This window comes from Cololabis saira, chromosome 1 (genome assembly GCF_033807715.1).
Source record: "Cololabis saira isolate AMF1-May2022 chromosome 1, fColSai1.1, whole genome shotgun sequence".
NCBI classification, from domain to species: Eukaryota; Metazoa; Chordata; class Actinopteri; order Beloniformes; family Belonidae; genus Cololabis; species Cololabis saira.
In genome coordinates, this window is record NC_084587.1 from 55279014 (window position 1) to 55303068 (window position 24055).

General features: G+C 43.6%; 1 protein-coding gene across 1 annotated transcript; it reads right to left on the bottom strand.

The window, feature by feature from the left end:
- Positions 1-7502: 7502 nt before the first annotated feature.
- On the bottom strand, positions 7503-23601 carry LOC133445187 (sialoadhesin-like). Its single transcript, XM_061722836.1, has 11 exons — positions 23469-23601; positions 21435-21791; positions 19250-19474; positions 18704-19021; positions 18356-18583; positions 12336-12584; positions 9295-9570; positions 8960-9041; positions 8556-8613; positions 7963-8104; positions 7503-7846 (listed from the first exon to the last, which is right to left on the bottom strand). Exons 1-10 carry the CDS (start codon positions 23599-23601, stop codon positions 7988-7990), a joined length of 2043 nt encoding a protein of 680 aa, XP_061578820.1. The 3' UTR covers positions 7503-7846; positions 7963-7987.
- Between the last annotated feature and the right edge of the window lie 454 nt (positions 23602-24055).

Sequence of the window (24055 nt, forward strand, 5' to 3'; positions counted from 1 at the left end):
GTCAAATACCACAAGCAGCGTTTTCTTCTTGGGATGGTACACCCCATGGTGCGGAATGTACCACACTTTTCCTTCTGAATGTTTCACTTCATGTTCAGGCACAAGTTCAGCATAGCCTTTGCTGATGACATCCTTCAGAAAGTTTGTGTACTTTGTGGAACTTTCCATCTCTTCCAAACCTCTTCTTCAGCCCAAGTATACATTGCCTAGCAACACACTGATTGTTTGGCAGAGAGACATCTTTCTTTTTAAAGGGAAGCTCCAAGGTGTAATGGCCATCTTGAAGCTTGCAAGAATCAGTCATAATTTCCATGAACTTCATATCATCTCTTGACATTTCTTCTTTGTCCTCTGATGACTTGTCATTAAAGTCATGGTTGTACTGATTCTGTAGCAACTCCTTCAGGTGTGTTATGGAGGTCCTGTTGACAGTAACACTTTCATGCTTCTCACTGTAGCTGGAAAGGGGACCGTTAATGACCCACCCCAATAGGGTCTTAATGGCGTATGGCCCACTGCCACAACTGTTCACAACTTCCCACAGTTCAAGTAGTTTAGAGGCATTGGTACCAATCAATAGCTCAACGTCAGCTTGAATGCGTGGGAGAACAACCCCATTCAAATATGGCCACTTAGCCAGCTCCTCTTCTTTAATTACGTTTCTGGTTGTCACAGGCATTTTCTTTTGGGTGTAGACCTTGGGCAGGCCGTAGAACTGTTCTCCAGTGAGGCTTGAGATTTCCAAGTCCGTCAGCATGTAGCTGGAGACAGATGCCTTTGAGCCCATGGTGAGAAGGCTGATTTTTGCTTTCCTCCCATTCCAATTCAATTTTTTCATTAGCGCTTCAGAACAAAATGTGTCTGTGCTGCCGGGATCAAGGAATGCATAAGTTTTAATTATTTTGTCCCCCTTGCTGGACTTCACCTGTACAGGTAGGATGGACAGAATGCCATTGCTGTCACCGGCCCCTGTTTGTCCACAAGAGACTTGTTTGTTGCTCACTGATGGTTTCTATGGCTGGTTTGTGTTGCTTGCTCTCTCTTTAAAGTCAATATGAAGAAGACTGGGATGTTTTTTGTGGCACACTTTGCAAGTCAAACGTTTGTCACAATATTTGCTCATGTGTCCACAACAAAGGCAGCCAAAACAGATTCCTTTTTGCTTTATAAAAGAAACCTTGTCCCTGTGGGACTTCTTCTCCATCTGCGGACATTGATCAAGAGTGTGATTTTTTGAGCAGCATACACGAGCGGTGGTGGTGTGAGCAGATGTGTTACTTTGCTTGGGACTTGGTGGAGATCCGGTTTGGTCTTTAACTTCAGGTTGAGGGGTTTCAATAGTAGTGGCAAAACTGTCTCCCTTGTACTTGGGCTTGCCTTGTGACTTAATTCCTTTGACCGGCTTTCCTGTGTTTTGTGAGGTATTTTGGATGTCACCAAAGACTGGATCCGACTGGATTTTGGCCTGGCGCTCAATGAAACTCACAATATCTGTGAATTGGGGTCGGCGGTGGAATCTTTCCATTATGCCACATGCAGACACTCTCCAGATATCTCTGAGCTTATAGGGAAGTTTTGAAACAACCGTTTTCATGTTGGCGGGCATGTCAAGTTCTCTCTGTACTGTATCGTTTCCATGGCATTACAACACTGGCGAAGGAAAAGTGAGTAAGCTTGAAGGGATTTGGGATCTTCAGATTTCAACACTGGCCACTGGAGCACCTTCTCCAGGTATGCTGCTGTGATCTTATAAGCATCTCCAAAGTGTTGCTCAAGGAGCAGTCTGGCCATGTCATAGCCTCTGTCTGGTGGCATGAGTTGACAGCTGCGTACAAGCTCATTGGGCTGGCCCTTGGTGTACCTTTCCAAATAGTACAGACAATCACCTTTGTTGGTTGTGTTTCTTTCCACGCAGTGTATGAAGGCCCTGACAAAGGTTTTGAACTGTAATGGATCCCCATCAAAACAGGGAATCTCCCTGGGTGGCAGTAAATGAGAGGTTTGCTGTTCCATTAGCATAGCTGTGATTTCATTTTGCTTTTGCAAAAGGTCACATACAGTTGAGGTTTCATTGGGTTGAGAAGAAATTTGAGGCTTTGTCACAGCATGGTTCAGGTAAGTAGTGGGTTTATTGGCCGGTGCTGCATTCCAGGGTAAGTATTGTTGGTCAGATGTATTTTTGGATGGTGGTGGTTGTTCTTGTCGAGGTGGTTGTTGCGTTTGTATGCAGGCTTTGCATCTGCAGTGGTTCTATTTGAGTTGGAGTAGGTGTTTGGATAGATTGTTGTATGGATGGTACATACTCTCTGGCTAGGGGGTTGAATAAGACTGAAGGTTCTTTTGGTCTGGCTCCTTTTCTATAGTATGAGTCCATTCCATCAGAGTGTGTCCGTGAAGGGGTTTGACTAGGAGATTGTAGAACTGCTATTTTGGCATTTGCAGCTGCCAGTTGTGCATCCATTTCAATTTTCTCCTTTTTCTTTCTTAAAGGAGCTTGAGGCCGGATTGAGGCAGAATTTGTATACGTTTTAAGTTTTCTAGTAATAATGTCAGATGAAGCGTTCCAAACCAAAAAGAATGAGCCCTCTAGTGTATCTCTCCGTTGCCTTGAACAGGCTGTGTGCTGCAAAATGTGCTGCAATTCGGTCCCGAATTTCCCGCGCTGGGCTGCAGATGTGACGTCACATGACGCTGCATGCACGTTCTCCCGTGCCGGCTCCGCTGTTGGCTGCAGTACCCCCAACGGCCGTCGTGGTGAAGGGTGGCGCTAGAGAGTCTCATTTCTTAAAAGGAGCCTCAAGCTCCTTTAACATTTCTCTTTTTTTGTGACATTTTTGACATTTCCCTGTGCAGCCTTTCCTCCTCTTCCTCAATGGCATGCTTTTCTTGTAGTGCTGCAGCACGTATGGCTAGGGCAGCTCTCTCTGCCTCTGCCTCTGCCTGCCTGCGAGCTGATGAGGTGCTGGACCTGCTGGACCTGCTTGTTGCAGACCTGCTGTGACTTTGATGAGTGGATTTTGTGCTTTCAACATGTGAAATGCTGTCATTGGGACGGATTTCATCCTCATCACTTTGCTGCACAGTTTCGCTCCTTTTGGTCCATGCATTCACCTCCTCAATAAATTAATTGACGTTGATCATTTTGGCTTTGGCTTATCATGTTTGCTCTGTTCCTCAGGAGGGATTAGTGGCAACAGAGCATTCTGTGCATCTCTTGCATCCTTGCACAGGTTGAGATATTTCCTGAATTCCTCTTGAACTTCTTGTTTGCATCCTCCTCCTCTTTGCACTAACTCTCCAATTGTTTTCTGCAAGTGGGATGCTTTGGTGAACTTTGATTTGCTCCATGGCAACGGCGGCCCGAGCCCGGTGCAGTCTTTACAATGACAGGTGAAGAGAGAGGCGTTGCAGACGCAGCGTCAGATTATGATCCGCTTATCATTATCTGCGGGAATATTACACATCGTCTCCCAAAGAGTCCGACGGTAAAAATCAAACCTTTCTAAGCAAATTATGTCCACCTGCACTGAGAAAACTAGTCTGCCTTGTCAACTTCACATTTGAAACGTCATGTGGAGTTAAAGCATCCGTCCAGTGTGAGAAAATATCTGCAAGTCCTTGACAATCAAACAAAGTGATCAGGAAAGAGCAAGAAGACCCAACAGCCCCAAACGACCCCAGTTACTACTGCTCCTTCATGGGGTTGATTTACCTGCAACAGGTAGACACACTGATAATGGACTACATTGTTGGAGATTTACAGCCTCTGAGTAAAGTTGAAAAGCCACAAGGATAAAACGGGATTGTATGCACTGAACAGTTTTAGGATAGGGGGCCGTTTCATTCGTACTTCTCACCTAAAAATATTGAAATGAAATGAATTTGAACTAGTTCAAAATTGAAATGGTGATCTATGAACGTGAACTGTTCATTTTTAAACTATGTGAACTGAACTTTGAACTAGTTCATGAGAAGTAGGAACTTGCACAACACTGCCCGAGACTGCCTGCTCCTCAGTTTTTATGAATATTTGTATTGAACACAGACGTGGGGAGTGAGGGTGGAGCACCCCCTGTCAGAATGACAGTGTCACCGCGCCTCCATTACGATGAAGAAAAGTGTTCCACAGTAGTTAATCATGTTGGAGTTTCCTTTCGTGCTGACAGAAACTCACAGTGGCCAGTAGTCAGTGGGTGGAGGGGTGTGTTTGTTCAGAGGTTTCTCAAACATGACCAGCGTAGTGTATTAGTGCACACTAAAAACAGCTTTCTGTAGCACGTGTTGGTTGTTTACTTTCTCTAAGATATTTATTTGCTATTTATTTTCAAATGAACAGTATCAAGCTGTTATTGTGAGATTAAGAGCCAGTATAGTTTGATAAAAAGAAATCACTTTGATACACCATCATGTGATGGGATTGTTCCTACAGAGGTGCAGCATGTTGGTGGTGCAACCCTTGAATCCTCCAATGTTGCTCATTTATGGGCCCAAACCCATTTTCAAACTTTAGCATAATTTGAGTCAGAACTATGACCTCATAGATTTTTTAATTCCTTCTTTCCCAGTGATGATGCCCGAGATGGTCATCAACTCTGTCCACATACACACATATGAACATTATGTTATTTCTTTTTTTTTTTACGTTATTTCTAAAATCACCCAAATCTGTCCACATAGTGGACATGGTCAATGTATTCAAAACCTGCTCAAACGTAGAATTTTTTTATTTTGACACATTTTTTTATTTTTTTAGAATTATTTTACATGAAGAGGGCAAAAAAATGACTGTTACTTCCTGCTAAGGACTTACACATGTGTGTATGTCGTATCAATGAGGGTACAGGGAGTGGGGGGTCAAGGGAGATTGTTTTTTTTTATGTATCATTGTAAAGCACTTTGTGTTGCACTCCAGTTGCATGAAAAGTGCTATATAAATAAATAAAGTTTAAAGTTTACAGAGCTATGATAACTGTGTCCTGCTGTCACCCCCCCCCCCCCCCCCACACACACACACACACACACACACACACACACACACACACACACACACACACACACAGGGATCTGCACTGGGCTGGATCCACCGGCAGAGACAGAATCGACAGAATCCGCCAGTTTTAAAAAAACAATCCTTTTTATTACTGCTATGAACAAAAAGCGCTGAACTGAGGCAGGGGAAGAAAACAAGTGGAAAAAGTAATAAAAGAAAATCACAGAGAGAAAAACTGGTTAACATAAAACTCTGCTTATGCAGGCAACTCCAGGAGAAAACAACAGAGATCTGAAAAGTAATCAAAGTACAAACAAAATGTTAACAAGATAGGTTAAGCCAAATAGACTTGAGAAAAAAGTGATGTACACTGGATCAGACCGAACATGCAGAGTTATCTGGTATTGAACAGATGCTACAGGTGTGGGAATCAAGCCACGCCTACCGAGCATCCTTCAGGGAACACAACAAACAAAAGGAAAGTCTAACAGCCCCAAAACAGAACCTAACAAATATGCCACATTGAAGGTGTTGTGTGAAAGGCTCTAAAGGGTCAAAAGAGGAAGAATTATCAGCTAATCATTTTTTTCTTTGTTTTACTGAAATGGATACGGTAACTTTGTTCATAATAAAATACAGCTCACATAATGACATTGCACGTTTTCTTTAAAATGTTGGATAACCACGAGTTTCATTATTTTACGTTCTGTCTAATTGAAATAATTGTGATAAAAACAAAATCATCCTTAATTTGTTTCAACATATTTTACAATATATCGTACAGCATAAAAAAGATACAAATAAGATGAAAGTCTCCACAGATCTTTCTTAGAGGAAGAAGAGGATTAGGGCCAATGAAGAAAGAAGTTCTGAGAAAAAAGTCTCAATTCTGACTTTAATCTCAGAACTCTATTTTTTTTTTTTTCAGTGACCCTAATTTTCTTCTGTAGCTCCTTCTCTCAGAGTTGTGGGGGGGGGGTCAGTCTATGTGATCTTTTCAGTTCAGATCTTTCTACCAGGGCTTCTGCCTTCCATGCACCGTATTTGTCGATATGCCAGGTAACCGCCAGCTCCACAAAGCAGAAATCCTCACTCACTCACTCATCTTCTCCCGCTTTATCCGTTACCAGGTCGCGGGGGCAGCAGCCTCAGCAGGGATGCCCAGACTTCCCTCACCCCAGACACCTCCTCCAGCTCTTCCGGGGGGAGTCCGAGGCGTTCCCAGGCCAGCCGAGAGACATAGTCTCTCCAGCGTGTCCTGGGTCTTCCCCGGGGTCTCCTCCCGGTGGGACATGCCTGGAACACCTCCCTAGGGAGGCGTCCAGGAGGCATCCGGTACAGATGCCCAAGCCACCTCAGCTGACTCCTCTCAATGTGGAGGAGCAGCGGCTCGACTCCGAGCTCCTCCCGGGTGACCGAACTCCTCACCCTATCTCTAAGGGAGCGTCCAGCCACCCTGCGGAGGAAACTCATCTCGGCCGCTTGTATCCGCGATCTTGTCCTTTCGGTCACTACCCAAAGTTCAAGACCATAGGTGAGGGTAGGGGCGTAGATTGACCGGTAAATCGAGAGCTTCGCCTTTCGACTCAGCTCCCTCTTTACCACGACGGTCCAGTACATCGACCGCATTACTGCGGACGCTGCACCGATCCGCCTGTCAATCTCACGCTCCATTGTTCCCTCACTCGTGAACAAGATCCCGAGATACTTGAACTCCTCCACCTGAGGCAGGACTTCTCCACCCACCCGGAGAAGGCCACCCTTTTCCGGTCGAGAACCATGGCCTCGGTCTTGGAGGTGCTGATTCTCATCCCTGCCGCGTCGCACTCGGCCGCAAACCGCCCCAGCACATGCTGGAGGTCCCGGTCTGATGAAGCCAACAGGACAACATCATCTGCAAAAAGCAGAGATGAAATCCTGAGGTTCCCAAACCGGATCCCCTCCGGCCCCTGGCTGCGCCTAGAAATCCTGTCCATAAAAATTATGAACAGGACCGGTGACAAAGGGCAGCCCTGCCGGAGTCCAACATGCACCGGGAACAAGTCTGACTTACTGCCGGCAATGCGAACCAGACTCCTGCTTCGATCATACAGAGACCGGACAGCCCTTAGTAGAGGGCCCCGGACTCCATACTCACTCAGCACCCCCCACAGAATGGCACGAGGGACACGGTCAAATGCCTTCTCCAGATCCACAAAACACATGTAGACTGGTTGGCCAAATTCCCATGAACCCTCGAGCACCCTGCGGAGGGTATAGAGCTGGTCCAGTGTTCCACGACCGGGACGAAAACCGCATTGTTCCTCCTGAATCCGAGGTTCGACTATCGGCCGTAATCTCCTCTCCAGTACCCTTGCGTAGACTTTCCCCGGGAGGCTGAGAAGTGTGATCCCCCTGTAGTTGGAACACACTCTCCGGTCCCCCTTTTTAAACAGAGGGACCACCACCCCCGGTTTGCCTACGGTGACGCCGATCCTGGCGACGTAACGGTCCTTGATCAGCAGAAATCCTGTTATCAGAAATCCAATTATGCAGACATTGTCAACATCCTCGAGCGACAGTTTGGACAGACACACGACCCTCTACTTCCAGGAGTCCATCGTGTATCCGGCAGTAAACGTCCCATCGGGTCAACAGGCCTCCCCCTCGGCCCTGTCTCCTCGTCCAGAAAAATTGGTCAATTGCGTTGAGAGGCCGACTGACCAGATACATGATTTTAGAAATGTTGGGAGGATATGCAAGGAGAGGCTCCAATAGAGGGACAAGACAGCACAAGACAGAGCAGCAGGGCAGATGGGGAGGGAGCGGGAGACATAAGTGTCCGCCTTCACCCAGAGCAGGAACACATGTCTCCTTCTGTGATGAGACAAAAAGTGAGAGCAGGTGAGCAGGTGACTTATTTATGATGTGAGTGATGCTCACTGATGAAACATGATGAAGTACAGGAAGTAAACGTTTTTGAATGTACTTACTCATCTTGACAATATTAACTGTTAATCAAAAGAAGGCTGAGTTTACTGCACACTGCTCATGGCGCTGGCCTGAAGCTGGGATAGTTGAATAGGGGTTTTCTGTTGCAGTTATGGCTTGTAGAGTGTTCTGAATTTCATCCATCTGTCAGACACACAGAAGCATTTATCTCCTTCTCTTTGCTGAACATTTATAATAAAAAAACTTTGGAAACTTATGATGCTAAATAGTATCTGCACTGCATTGTTGGTAGAAACTATTGTTTCTACCCACAATGCACCAGTGTAATCCACCAGTGATTCTTTGTAGTTTTATTCCACTGAAACAAACCTGAGGAAAATAGAGCTCTAATCATCTTCTTGACACTAATCGTCCTGACGTAAAACATTTCTAGACGAACTCTTAGTTTGTACAACATGATGTTCTTACATGTAAAATACTTGAATTTTAAAACCAAAAAATGTCAATGTCAGAAAAGTGCTTGATTATAGATAAGGTGCTTGATTTAATGTTGATATAAGTTTTATGTCAAATAGCAGGTAAAGAAGTTTACTCATGCAAAGTTGTCACAGTCAGTCATTTTCTCACCACTTACCTCCAAACTGCTGTCTGGTTTGTCTTCAGTCCAACGCTGTCTTGTCAAGGACTTCTTTCTTAAATTGAAACAAACAAAACCATTTACAAGTTAATTATCTCTGGACAAGCTCATATTTTTTCAAGCAAAGTGTTCAGGACAATAATATTCTCTGGCCTCTCTGACCCGGTGTAGTTCCCACAAAACTATGGAGACCTCTCAAACAACCAAGTCTTGTCTGGATCATTGTATCACCACGACTGGCCTAATTTGATTTGGGAATTTAATTGTTTTTTGTAAAATCATAAAACAATAATTTTACCTACATGTGTGTCCAAACAGCAGGACCTGGAAAGGGTTTTCCTTCAAATGCATATCAAATTCTCCAGTAAATGCTCACCTGATCAAATAAATAGAGGGCTTACCTAATCCACACTAAGGATGAGAGGATGAAGACAACCAGAAAAACGACTTTCATCACTAAATTAACTGGAAACTTCCTTGAACCTGAAACATCAAGAACAAATATCGTATTCTCAGCTCAAACAGTGACCAATACATGGTAGCAGTTTTTGTAAAGATTTCACAGATTTCTATCTAAGATTTCGTCTCTAAAAAATGTCTATTGAAAACTAAATGAAATGTGACCTGTGATTATATGTTTAGGAGCTTCCTCAAATATGTAGTCTTAATGGACCTGTGATTTTCTTTCTCTTAAGTGTTTAGTCGGTCTAGTGCAGTCAGCAGATGATGAGGATACCTGAAAAATGTCTAACTTCTACTTCAATCGGATGAAATCTGGATCTACGTCGTCCTCTGCTGTTCTGGGCTTCACAGTAATAATTTCCACCGAGTTCAGATCTGAAGTCACTGATAGTGAAGTTGTTTCCTGAAGCTTTTGTGGAGTCTTCATCCTCCTTGTACCAGGTGTAATTAGCTGCTGGGTTAGCATCACTGCTGCAGCTCAGCGTCACTGAGGTTCCCTCTGATATCCCACCAGAGGAATTCACTGACACAGACGGGAGCTTTGGAGCATCTGGACACAAGTATACAGAGAGAAATGTGCTCAGATGTGCTCAGTTATCCAGCAGCAGTCTTGGAGGAGCTCACATTGGTTTCATAGTGCTGCACTAGTTTCTGCACTATGACAAAAACCGATTATTCAGCCTTCATCTCAAAAGTCAGTGCTTTTACACAATGCTTTTACTTGACAGTTTTAATCATAATCCAATCCTGATTCAATTTGGACCTTCAGAAACTTAAACTTGTATGAAAAATCAACTCTTTAGTCAAGAAATCCATCCGTAAATAAAGAGACATTCAACTATTTTAGAAGTTTGCTCATTTTTTACCAACCCAAGAGTTGGATAAGAGAGTATCTACAACCATAATTTAAAAACAGTTGGGATGCTGTGTCAAACATAAACAACAGTAGATGCAATGACGTGCAACTTTCATAAACTGATATTCTATTGCTAATAGAAGGTTAACATCATGTCAGATGTTGAAACTGAGACATTTTTGCATTTCTTGGAAAATATTAATTCCTTTTGAATTCGATGTCCGCACCGCATCTCAAACGTGTTTGATGTCTTAATAACTCCCATATTTACACATTTTGACTTGTACATTCACCTTTAATTGAAATATGTATGTAAAATTGGGGCGGCAGTAGCGCAGGTGGCAGAGCGGGTCGTCCAATGATTGGAAGGTCGGCGGTTCGAATCCCGCTCTGTCCCAGTTTGCTGTCGTAGTGTCCTTGGGCAAGACACCTTACCCACCTTGCCCCGTGTGAATGTGTTTGAATGTGTATGAATGTTGGTGGTGGTCGGAGGGGCCGTTAGGCGCGATATGGCAGCCACGCTTCTGTCAGTCTGCCCCAGGGCAGCTGTGGCTACAAATGTAGCTACTACCACCACCAGAGAGGATGTGTATGAATGAATAATGATCTCTGTAAAGCTCTGGGTGCCTTGAAGGGCGCTATATAAATCCAAGTCATTATTATTATTATTATTATTATTATTATTAAAATAGGACACAAAAGTCCTATAAACAGATGCACAGACAGGAGAAAGGTTTGAACACTGTAGTAAACCTGTACAGTTCACAGCACATCAGAACAATCCTGTTGCTGCTTCAACCCTATTGAGGGTCAGGGACTGTAGGTGGTGGAGTGCTGTTACACTAAATGGATGATGTAAACTTGCACATTTACACAATTTACTATTTTGTTTTCTGCTTACCAGATGTTATTGATATTTTTCTATATTTTGCACAGTTGTACATTTATACATCTTAACATCTTAACTTATTTATGAAATGACAGGAGATGTGTGGATTTTGTAAATAAGCAGATAAATAATATGTGCCACTCCCCTTTTACTGTGAATATGCACACCAAATGAAGTAGTATAGTTAGGCCTTTTAATGTTGGTAATAATCACTGCTGTGAGGTCTATTGTGTTGTTGCCTCTTTTCTGCTGTCTCTCTCCTGTTGGCATGTAGATGTGTGAAGAATCAAAAAGATTGGTCCAAATCCAACTTTTAAATGCATAAAAAGGTTTCATTCCAATAAAAGAAGGCATACAAACAGACTGCAGAATACGGGACCTTTCTGAACCAATTGTGAAAAAAATCAATGAGCATTCTCTCAACTCAAGCTTTTGAAGAACACATGAAAGAAAGCCTGACCCATGCATGTTATCCATCAAACATCATGACCGTTTTATCTTTAGTAAAACTCAAGACAGAGAGAAGCACAGATCAGTGACCAATTAACATCTTTCTTAACAAGAAGAGGCCAAAGAGACCCGAAGTCTTAATGGCAAAGTTTCCATTTCATCAGATGGGATCACAAGACCAGATAATACAGCTAGAGTACAGTTATGTCTGATCTCAGCTTTATTTTATATTCTGCTCTGCTCTGCTCTGCTCTGTTCTGCTCTACTCTATTATGCTCTGCTTTGCTGTACTCTGCTCTACTCTACTTTACCCTACTCTGCTGTGCCATACACGACTCTGCTTGGATCTGCTCTACTCTACTCTACTCTACTCTACTCTACTCTACTCTACTCTACTCCACTATACACCACTTTACTGTGCTCTACTCTACTCTACACCACTTTACTGTGCTCTACTCTACTCTACTCTACTCTACTCTACACCACTTTACTGTGCTCTACTCTACTATACACCACTTTACTGTGCTCTACTTTGCTGTGCTCTGCTCAACTCTACTTTATCCTGCTCTTCTCTATAATACTCTACTTTTGGGGGGGAGGGGTTGGTTAGTTTCTTTGCTTTATGGATTTTTTTTTGATGGATTGAGTAAATGGTCAGAACGGTATTTAGGAAGTAGTTTGGACTATTCTTTTATTGAATGGTTTTAAGAGACACCGTTGTAAATATGCCCTTTTGATTTGTAATGGATTGATTTGCTGGTAGTCATTATATACTGGAAGAGGGGGTTGTGAGATGGACTATTTTTTGTGGATGATGTGAATATGATGTGCACTGTGTAAATGTAAAGTAAAAAGAACCAGAGCTCTGTCAATACTTTGACTCCATGTTTCTTTGTTTTGGTGGTACAATTCAGTCGACACCGCCATCCTGCATGGTGTAAAGAGTTTTCCCTTGATTTAAACCTTACAGTTTTCAAAATACCACATGCTGGAATTATGCCCCTTCTATGAACTGTCTCCTGTTTCAAAAATCACATCCTGTCCAGCAGTCCAAACTTGAGTGAGAGTAAATACATCACAGTGTTTTCAAGACTAATGATAACAGATAATGTTAACTTACACTGGACATCAAGGACCAAAGATACAGAGTGTTGATCCTCAGACTTGCAAGAGTAGATCCCTCTATCCTCAGAGCTGATGGAGGAGAAGTGATAAATACCTGCTGATCCCAGAGGCAGCGTTTGGTTCCCCTTGTACAGAGTATTCTTAGCTGCTGGGTTAGCATAGGTGAAGCAGGTCAGATTCACTGACATGCCCTCTACGATCTCACCAGAGGGACTGGCGAATATAGAGGGCAGCTTTAAAGGATCTGGAAAATTATGAAGTTTAATACATTATTAGTAAGAATTTAGAAAGCAATGACAAATATAATGCTCAACCTATGCTATAGACTGTTTTGATCTCAGAATTCACCAAACCAGCAGAAACAATACCATGAGAAGTTTAACAATTCTTTGTACAGTTATGTTTTTTCCTATGTAATAGTGTATATACACCTGTAGTTGCACATAAAGGTTGTGTCATGTTACTGTGTCATAATGACATAACTGACTAACACTGAATATTGTTAATTGTTCAGAACCATCAGGTGGGAAAAGGTCTCTACCAACACTTTTTATTATTATTAATAATAATAATAATAATAATAATAATAATAATAATAATAATTAAAGCTGCAAGCAGCGATGAACGGGCCCTCGCACTCACAGCCACCGCCCCCCATAAGCATATCAGACATGACACCACCCACGACTTCCTATGTCAAACCATTCAAAAGTTATAGCAGAAAAAAGGGACAACCAATCAGAAGAAGGGGCGGGGCTAATTCAAGCCAATGAAGGTCAAGGACTCCATACAGAGTCTGATGACACCACCCACGACTCTCTATGTCAAACCATTCAAAAGTTATAGCAGGAAATAGGGACAACCAATCAAAAGAAGGGGTGGGGCTAATTTTCACTAATTATGGTCAAGGACTCAATACCGAGTCCCATGACACCACCCACGACTCTTTATGTCATACCATTCAAAAGTTATGGCAGAGAAAAGTTTTCCAGGTGGCGCTGTTGAGCCATTTTGCCACGCCCATTAATGCAAACCATGAAAGATCAAATTTATCGCCAGGCCTGGCTTGCATGCAAAATTTGGTGCCTTTTGGGGAACTATCAAATATGGACCAATCAGATGAAAGGGGGGCGCGCTTTTTGGCATCTAGCGTCGCCACGGTAACACTTTTGAAAGAGAAAAGTAATGCGCGTAGTCGCAGGATGGAGACGAATATTTTGATGTATAACACACCTGGGTGCACGTTACGGTTCGGGCCGTATTAAGTCTCGAAGGAATGGCATATATTGCTCCAAAATTACGTGTTCAAAATGGCCGACTTCCTGTTCAGTTTCAAGAGACTTTTCTTTAAGTTGCGACATGATACAGGTGTGTACCGATTTTCGTTCATGTACGTCAAACCGTATTATGGGGCTTGAGGCGCAAAGTTTTTTCTGTCTGAACGAATCAGATGAAGGGTGGGCGCGCTTTTTGGCGTCTAGCGTCGCCACGGTAACGCTTTTGAAAGAGAAAAGTAATGCGTGTTGTCGCAGGATGGAGACGCACATTTTGATGTATAACACACTTGGGGGCACATTACGGTTCGGGCCGTATTAACTGCCCAAGGAATGGCATAAATTGCGCCAAAGTGACACGATTAATTCAAAATGGCCGACTTCCTGTTCGGTTTCGGCCATGTCGCCAAGAGACTTTTCTTTAAGTTGTGTACTGATACAGGTGTGTAGTGATTTTCGTGCATGTACGTCAAACCGTATTGTGGGGCTTGAGGCACAAAGTTTTCAAGGGGGCGCTGTTGAGCCATTTTGGCACGCCCATTAATGTAAACCATTAAATATCAAATTTTTCGCCAGGCCTGACTTGCATACAAAATTTGGTGACTTTTTGGGCACGTTTAGGGGGGCAAAAAGGCCCTCCTTTCGTCAGAAGAAAGAAAGAAAGAAAGAAAGAAAGAAAGAAAGAAAGAAAGAAAGAAAAATTCCTACAGATACAATAGGGCCTTCGCACTGAAGGTGCTCGGGCCCTAATAATCATCATCATCATAATAATCATCATCATAATAATCATAATAATTAAAGCTGCAAGCAGCGATGAACGGGCGCTCGCGCGTGCAATTTTCACCAATAAAGGTCAAGGACTCAAAACTAAGTCCGATGACACCACCCACGACTCTTTATGTCAAACCCATCAAAAGTTATGGCAGAAAATAGGAACTATCAAATATTGACCAATCAGAAGAAGGGGCGGGGCTAATTTGCAGCAATTATGGTCAAGGACTCAAAACCATGTCCGATGACACCACCCACAAGTCTTTATGTCAAACCATTAAAAAGTTATTGCAGAAAATAGGAACTATCAAATATGGACCAATCAGATAAAGGTGGGGGGTGCGCCAAGAGACTTTTCTTTAAGTTGTGACATGATACAGGTGTGTACTGATTTTCGTGCATGTACGTCAAACCGTATTGTGGGGCTTGAGGCACGAAGTTTTCTAGGGGGGCGCTGTTGAGCCATTAGGCCACGCCCATTAATGCAAACCATTAAATATCAAATTTTTCGCCAGGCCTGGCTCACTCATCTTCTTCTTCCGCTTATCCGTTCCCGGGTCGCGGGGGCAGCAGCCTCAGCAGGGATGCCCAGAGTTCCTTCACCCCAGACACTTCCTCCAGCTCTTCCGGGTGGAGTCCAAGGCGTTCCCAGGCCAGCCGAGAGACATAGTCTCTCCAGCGTGTCCTGGGTCTTCCCCGGGGTCCCCTCCCGGAGGGACATGCCTGGAACACCTCCCTAGGGAGGCGTCCAGGAGGCATCCGGTACAGATGCCCAAGCCACCTCAGCTGACTCCTCTCAATGTGAAGGAGCAGCGGCTCGACTCCGAGCTCCTCCCGGGTGACCGAACTCCTCACCCTATCTCTAAGGGAGTCCAGCCACCCTGCGGAGGAAACTCACCGCTCGCCGGTCACTACCCAAAGTTCATGACCATAGGTGAGGGTAGGTGCTTTCGACTTTCGACTCAGCTCCCTCTTCACCACGACGGTCCAGTACATCGACCGCATAACGGCGGACACTGCACCGATCCGTCTGTCAATCTCACGCTCCATCGTTCCCTCACTTGTGAACAAGATCCCGAGATAATTGAACTCCTCCACCTGAGGCAGGACTTCTCCACCCACCCGGAGGAGGCCTGCCACCCTTTCCCGATGGAGAATCATGGCCTCGGTTTTGGAGGTGCTGATTCTCATCCCTGCCGCGTCGCACTCGGCCTCAAACCTGCCGCTTTGCACTGTAAGTGCTCGGGCCCTAATAATACAACATTACATTTATTTAAGGCGCCTTTCAGCGCACTCAAGGTCACCATCACAGTGCACACAACACAGATTAAAAGAGCAAAAAAAAAGAAGAAAAAAAAGGAAAGAAAAAAGACAATATAAATCAGAAATAAAAATCAGGAATCAGCAGTTTCCTAGAGGGGGAGAAATGAAAGTGAGTAGGCCAGTTTAAACAGGTTGGGTTTTAGATGGGATTTGAAGATTGATAGTCAGTTAATGTTCCTGATGTCGGGGGGGAGGGAGTTCCAGAGGCGTAAGGCTGATGGAGAAGGCTGACCTGAGAGTCCGGGAGGGAGTGTTGATGTGGAGGAGGTCAGAGAGGTATGGGGGGGAGAGGTTGTGGATGGCCTTGAAAGTGTGGAGCAGGGTTTTGAAGTCAATACGAAATTTGACGTGAAGCCAGTGGAGTTGGAGACCAGGAGGGATATGATTGATAGATGGAGTTCTGGAGACAATACTGAGTCATGGACCAGTTGGAGCTTCTGGATGGGCTTGTGGGGGAGATCGAAGAGGGGGGAGTTGCAGTAGTCCAGGCGGGATGTGACAAGAGTGTGGACCAGGATAGAAGCACTGTTTGAAGTGAGGGATGGACGGAGGCGGTTAATATTGCGAAGATGGAAGAAGGCTGACATTATTAATGTGGGTTTGGAACGACAACGAGCTGTCAAGGACAACACCCAGGCTCTTAACCTGAGGGGAGGGGGGAACAGAGGAGTTGTCAACGGAGATGTTGAAACCTAGTCCTATTGAGAGCAGATTTTGAACCAATGAGGAGGACCTCAGTTTTATCACTGTTTTGAGAAAATTGGAGTAGAGGCAGGATTTGATTTCCTGGGAACAGACACAAAGCAATGGGGCGGGAAGTTGGAGGTGGGTTCAGAGGAGAGGTAGAGCTGGGTGTCGTTCACGTAATAATGGAAGTGGATGTTGTATTTTTGGAAAAAATATGACCAAGAGGAAGGAGGTAGATGATAAATAGGATGGGCCTGAGGACATAGCCTTGGGGGAACACCAGAGGAGACGGGAAAAGGTTGGGATCTGAATGTCTTTAGCAGGAAGAACTGAGTACGGCCAGAGAGGTAAGAAATGAACCAGTACAGGGGTGTTTCCGATAATCCAATACATATTTAATATAGTTACAGTGTTCAGTGGAGTAGAAATGAGGGGGAAAAGAGTCTGGGGGGCGTAGTGTTTTGTCAGCACCGAGACTAGGGCAGATCAGACCTACATAATATTGGGATTTGACTGAGGAGAGAGTGTTTTTGTAGTACATGATGTGGGAGTGCTACATTTCTTTGTGAACAGAGAGTCCAATTTTTTTGTAGAGCCAAGTTTACGACCTTTGGTTTTAAGTCTTCGCAGAATAGGTGAAAACCAGGTAGCAGAGTGGGTGAATGATACAGTCCGAGTTTTTACAGGTGCAAGTGAGTTCAGCAGAGTGTGTTTTTGTAGAGCCAAGTTTACGACCTTTGGTTTTAAGTCTTCGCAGAATAGGTGAAAACCAGGTAGCAGAGTGGGTGAATGATACAGTCCGAGTTTTTACAGGTGCAAGTGAGTTCAGCAGAGTGTGGAGATGGTCATTGTAGAGGGTAACCAGTTGATCAGGAGGAGAGGAGTGAATGAAACTGGGGATGCTGTCAATACCTGAGGAGAGAGCTGCTAGATCAGTGCTTTTTATAGTACGGAAGGAGATAAAGTCAATGTACTGTTTTAGTCCAAAACTGTCCAGGCCATAAGTAAAATCCATGATATGTGCTTGATTGGAGTTGTCCATATGAATATTGTAATCGCAATGACATTTTAAAGCAAAGGTGGGGTGCTATTGGTGTCAATTGGGGAATGCCTTTGAGCGGTAGAACAAATACGTTGAGGATCTTATCAATCATCTTATCAATCATCGAGTCACGATCTTCAGTTCTTGCTGACATATTTCGTAGCTGAGTGTGAAGCAGCAGAGATGATAATCAGCACCTCCAAATCCAAAGCCATGGTTTTCAGTCGGAAAAGGGTGGATGCCCTCTCCGGGTCTGGAAAGGGTACTGCCTCAAATGGAGGAATTACAGCAACTTAGAGTCTTATTCACAAGTGACAATTAAGAAAGGTTTGGCAGGTGGATTGACACTGCCTCTACATTAATGTGAACTGTTCACCAGTCTGTAGTGGTCAATACAGAGTTGAGCTAAAAGGCAAGACTTTACCAGAATTGACCAGTTGTATATAGTCAAGAGCAGTGGGTCGTGACCGAAAGAAAAAGATTGTTGATAGAAGCAGCTGAAATTAGTTTCTTCTGTTGGGTTTCTGGACTCTCCCTTATAGACTGGGAGATAAGGTTATTCATTCTCAAATAAGTTGGAATAGAATCACTGTTCCTCCACATTGAGAGGAGCCAGTTGAGGTGGTTCAGGCATCTGGTGAGGATGCCGCCTGGACGCCCTCATGGGGAGGTGGATGGATTGGGGACGCCTCGGTATCCTACTCAGAGGAGCTATTGGAGGTGGCTCGGTAGAGGGAGGACAGGGTCTCACTAGTTAATGGAAAGATGTGTGTCTAATGACTGGTCACATATACACATGAAATGGCTTAACTGTGGTTGCTACAAGATAACATGATGCCCAGTTTAGTAAGAGATAAATCTCTTCTTGCGTCCCATAATTTTCCAAAATTGACTTTATTTTGTTTTTGGTAAACTCACATACTAAAGGAGACTGGTCCTCATATCCTTTGAAAGCACAGGAGACGTTGTCTTCAAGATGAAATTTGTCTCTGTATTTAGAAGTTTGCTGGATCGTGTCCTTCTGTCCGTTCCTAAACCAGATGTAGGAACGATGAGCAGCTGGTTTGCAGCTGCTGTGACACTTCAGCTCCACATCAGTGTAAGACTCGTGGACTGCTATTATTCTGTTCACCTGCACCTGCAGAGCTGGATATGAAAGAACAATAGTGACACCTGGAATAAACACGGATTCACACAAAATATCTCCATCCACAAACATCTCAAAATGACTTCCTTGTGTTTACTTGAATGTACTGCAGTACATACTTGTGACAGTCAGAGTCGTTCCAGGTAAATCGTTGCCCCATTCAAAATCCCCTGTTTTGAATTTGAAGCGATATTCAGCTGAATCAGTGTCTCTAAGGTCCCGTATTCTCAGAGTTGACCTTCCTGCTCCTGTTTCATGGAGCTGAACACGGTCTTTATCGCGACGTAAGTGGTTATTGTTGTGAGGGTTGAACCAACTCTTTGATACAACACCATTTCCAGGACTGTATGTGCAAGAAATATCCACCGATGAGCCTTTGGGGGCACAGATGCTTCTGTCAGTGTAAGTCACTTTGTTACAGGTGGGACGAAGGACACCTGAAATTAAAACATTATTTTGAAGTTTAAAACAAAATAAAAGTATGACTTTTAAAACAGGATTTGTACTGTAGCAATATAGATGGTTTATTATTTGAACAATAACAGTTGTAATAGTTGTATAGAATTGCAAGACAAGAATGGAGACTAACTTCTGTATCAAATAAGTGAGTAGTGATGAGCGAGCACATAAACAGATACCTGATTGTAAAATTAAAGTAAACTCACAGACTGAAGGAGAAGGGACCCTCTGGTGTTGGCGTACAGCACAGGAAACGCTGTCTTCATTACCAAAGTAGACTTCCACAAAAGAGTTTCCTGCGTGAGTTCTCTGTCCATTCTTGAACCACATTATAGAATCACCAGCAGTAACGTGACATGTGCTTCGACACTTCAGTTTTGCCCATGAAGGCCACAATGTTGGATATGGTTTCGTTACCTCAACATGGGGAACTGTGAATACGAATTGAAATATGTCACGCTAAGATTAAATATCCAAATAACATAAATAACAGGAATAAAAACAGTAAAGCCATTAAATGATCATTTAAAACGTATATAATGACGATGTTGAATTTTTCATTTGTGTGTATGTTTTAAGAGTTTTCTTTCTATTTAGCTTCTTTTTTTTTTAAATGTCTAGTTTTGAAACAAAATTCGACATGGATTTGATTATGTGTTGCTTTATATATTTCTGTGTGTAATGTGTTTCAATGTTGGTTACTATGGGTAACCTTGTGAAAATAAAAGTTATTTCCGTGCACGATCAGCTTAGTGAGCTAACATGAACCCATATGTGATTTTGGATGGAGAGGGAAAACCTGAGTACCTAAAGAAAACCAACAGAACCTGGACCCTTCTTGCTGTGGTCCAAAAGTGCAAACAAAAACAAGCTCATATACCTTCCCTCTAGTCCAAGGACCACACAAGGTGTCAGGGTTTGACATTTCCTGCTTTACTTTTAAGCCTGTGTCTTTGTGTTTGAGTTCTTGTTTGACCTTCCTGTTTCCCATCTGCCCTTGTGTATATCTAGTCTTGTCTTTCCCCTGCTCCTTGCTGGTCCGTACTGTTTCATCCCTCCATGTTTTCGACGTCAGTTTTTTTGTCACGTCCATGTTTTTTGGTTTTTCTGGATCCTCCTCAGCAGCACTTTTTGTTTGTTTGAGTGAATTAATCACAGTTTTTGAGAACTCCTGCCTCCTGCTCTCCTGCATCTGGGTCCTACTCCCACCTTCCTGACAGAACAGACCAGTCTGGATGGACCCAGCAGGAGAAAGATTTGCCTTTTGGCAATATTATCTACCGGGAGGCAGAACTCTCAATTCCTGGTTGGCAGGAGGTAGAGGAAGAGGAGTCCCCCTTCTGGGGAACACGCCTGGCTCGAGGGGGGCCCAGGTGTTCTCAGCCCCAGGGCAGACAACAACGACAACGACAACGACAACGACAACGACGAAGACAACGTCAATGACAACGGCGCCAGCCCCAGCCTGTTCTGGTTGGGGTCCCGGACGCACCTCGCCCTGTTCCTGTTCCAGTGGTGGTCCTGGACACACTTCAGCTGACACCCAGGACCCTGCCGAGGACCCGGTGTCCCCCTCAGCCCCTGCCGAGGACCTGGTGTCCCCCTCAGCCAGTGCAGAGGGCCCGGTGTCCGCCTCAGCTGACGCCTAGGGTTCTATGTCCCGCCCAAGCCAAGGTCCCGAGGAAGGCCCCCCGAACTGTCTTGCCGGTCTGCCCGGCTCCGAAGACGACCTCCTGAACTGTCTTGCCGGTCTGACCGGCCCCAAGGATGGCCCCCTGAGCTCTGACTATGCGTTGGCCTTTGTCACGTCCATGTTTGTTTTTTTTTCTCGATCCTGCTCAGCAGCGCCTTTTGTTTGAATGAATAAATCCATTTTTGAGAACTCCTGCCTCCTGCTCTCCTGCATCTGGGTCCTACTCCCACCTTCCGGACACAAGGCACTTTTACAACATCTCTCACTTCCCCGAAGTCAAATTACATTACAAGCTTAGGTGGGATTTAGTATTATCACTTAGCCTAAACACCAACTCACCATGCTGCTAAGTAAAATAACCAGAATACATGCTGTACATGTAACTCGTCCATCAATGCACAACACGGCAACAAATTAGACAAACTGGCACACCAAAAGTATTTTCAAATGTCGTCCATCTGCTGCGCCCATTTCATCTTTTTCACGAGTCTATACCAGCAGTCATCAAGCAGAAGCAGGTCACACCCTGAGCAGGTATCCAGGCCCTCACAGGACCACACGGACACAAATGAGACAAACAACCAAACAGTACATGCTGCATTCGATGTCAAACAGAAATTCAAGCTAGCACACTTTAGTTGCTAGTGAAACCCAGGAGTAAAAAAACAGTAAGTAAAATATTCGGAAGATACTCTTACCTTTGACAAACAGGACGACTCCAGGTGTGCCTGTATAACTTCCACCTGGTTGGTTGGTCGTGAACCTGAACTTGTACTCAGCTGAGTCTCTCTCTCTCAGGTCTTCAATCACCAGGGTGCATTCCTTTTCTCCACATTGATACTGTACACGATCAGCATACTCTGTTTGTGTCATCAGATCCACGGGGGCTTGATCTTTACCTTCAGTAAACCATGAAGCTGTTTCCAGCACTGTGACATTTCCATGGATTCTGGGGGGGTATGTGTAGGTGCAGTGTATTTTCACTGTTGATCCTTTCAAAGTGCAGATCTCAGTAGAGGTGTAAGTCACTCCCCAGCCCTCCTGACTCCGTACCACTGGAATGCAGAACACATCACAAATGTTCTGGTTTTCAGATGATATTTCCACGCTCCAACATATTAGACGGACTTTTGAAAGTATCCTGATGAAACTTGGAAATTAAATAACATCTACATAATGACAACCACAACATCTGAACTCATGGGAAGACGAGTTTAATGGCTTTAAATTTACATACCTGATGAAGAGAGGATGAAAACAACGAATCTAGAAAGTGTGACTTTTACACACATGACTGGTCCTTTCCTCTGCTGCAGCTGCTCAAATGTTAAAAGATAACATCTGGTAAATAACAAAAATAACAACACCTAGAATAAATAAAGAAACATACCTAATGTGAAGATTTCAGAGTTCTTTACGCTGTTGTGCAATGTAAAACACCTGAAGTCGAAAACGATCGTCACTAAAAATGTGGAACTGCTAACTGATACACAAGATTAAAGAAGTGTTCCAGATGTGTTCTTACGGAAGAAGGATGTAACCAGGAGAGAGAATCTTTTTTCCTGACGTCAGTCATCGTTGTAAAGTGCTACAGGTTAACCAGACAGTTCCCTCTTCTATGAATTTTCTGTCAATCGAAAAAAGAGAAGCTTAAATACTAAAGGGCATATATGTTCCTGAGAAAAGAGAAATGAGACCCGGTTTGAAACTTATTATCGTGTTTCACATACGTTGTAAACACGTTTTTGTTTTTTATGGCTCTATACTGTGGATATCATTTATTGATGCCAGTTTTTCTGCTTTAACATGAGTTATTTTACTTTGTGTACATAGATACAGTCACATAACCAAGAGGATAGTGATGACAGAGTCTAGAAAGGCTGGAGAATGAAACGAGAAACATTTCTGGTGGAGAAAGTGATAATGGGTGGGGATTTTAACATAACTCCTGGCTCATCGATAGATAGGGCGGCTCAGATTAATTTATTATTACGTTATTGTTAAAGTATGAGTCCTATAGACGAGTAATAGCCTTTTGGTAACATGTGAAATACCTAGATATGCACCACTACAGTACAGCATTGCAATAAAACGGAATAAAGCAATAAAGCATAAACAATTTATGAGCATCACCTTCTGGGACTGATGGGCTGCAGCTGATGCCTCTGATTTAACAATTCAAACTGCAACATGAAAGGAAACCTACACCCAGATGTATTTTTATATGTGATGAGAATGCCACAATCACAAGTAAAGGAAGGAACTGATAAAGCATGACATTTGCTACTGTATGTGGTAAGCCAGAGATAACAGCAGAGTTTACTTGATAAACAGACTAAACATCATTTGTAAATCTAGAGGAAGATTTAGTTGCATTTTAAAAGTTAATTGACCGGGATATTTAACCGTCATTTATCGTCTGCACGGATCAAATTTCTACAAAAGAGGTTAAGACTTCACTTTGGAAACTGTAATAAACCGAATCCAAATACTAAATGAAGATGGCAGAAGTCAGAAGCTATTTCTTCTAAATGTAACATTAAAATTGATCATATTTGGTTTGAATCTTACAGTGAGACCATTGTCTCAGCTGTTGAGGTGCTGATTGTCATTCCTGCTGATTCATACTTGGCTGTAAACCGCTCCAAGGAAAGCTAAAGATCACGATGAAGACGAAAGCTTTTGCCTTTTGCCTCAGCACCCATGAGTTCAGTGTTTGCTATGACCGGCACCAACGACCTCAACAACGAAAGCTCGGCCCAACGGCCGTACAGACTCAATGTCCCCCACCTCCCTTGAGATGTGGTGGTATCTCTGCCAGAGGTGGGAGTTGAAGCCCTTCCTTTCTGGGCCTACCGCTGCCATCTACTCCAACTCACCACCAGGTAGTGATAGTTGGCAGCTAGCTCCTTTCTTCACTCATGTGTCTAGAACGTATGGTCACGACTCCAATGATGCACATATGAGATCGATCATTGAACTACGACCTGGTGTTGTGTAAAAACCCATTTAACGCTCTTTAATATGTTCTTTCCAACTAGGTGAATATCTGGGCTGAAACTGAGTTACCAAGAATAAGACTTGAGAGATGAGCCAGATTTCAGTAGATTTCATTAAGCCATTGCATGCAATAGGTTCAGAACATAGATCCGCCGTCTCGATGCAGAATGACAATGAACAAAGGAAGCATAATCTTCCTTAATCTAAAGCATAAATGATGATGACGTAAGAATGATGATTCATTCTTACGAGTCTGGTAGACAAAAGATTGTTACGGTCGATGTTAATCGTTTTGGGGCAGACTATCAGTCTGTACCCT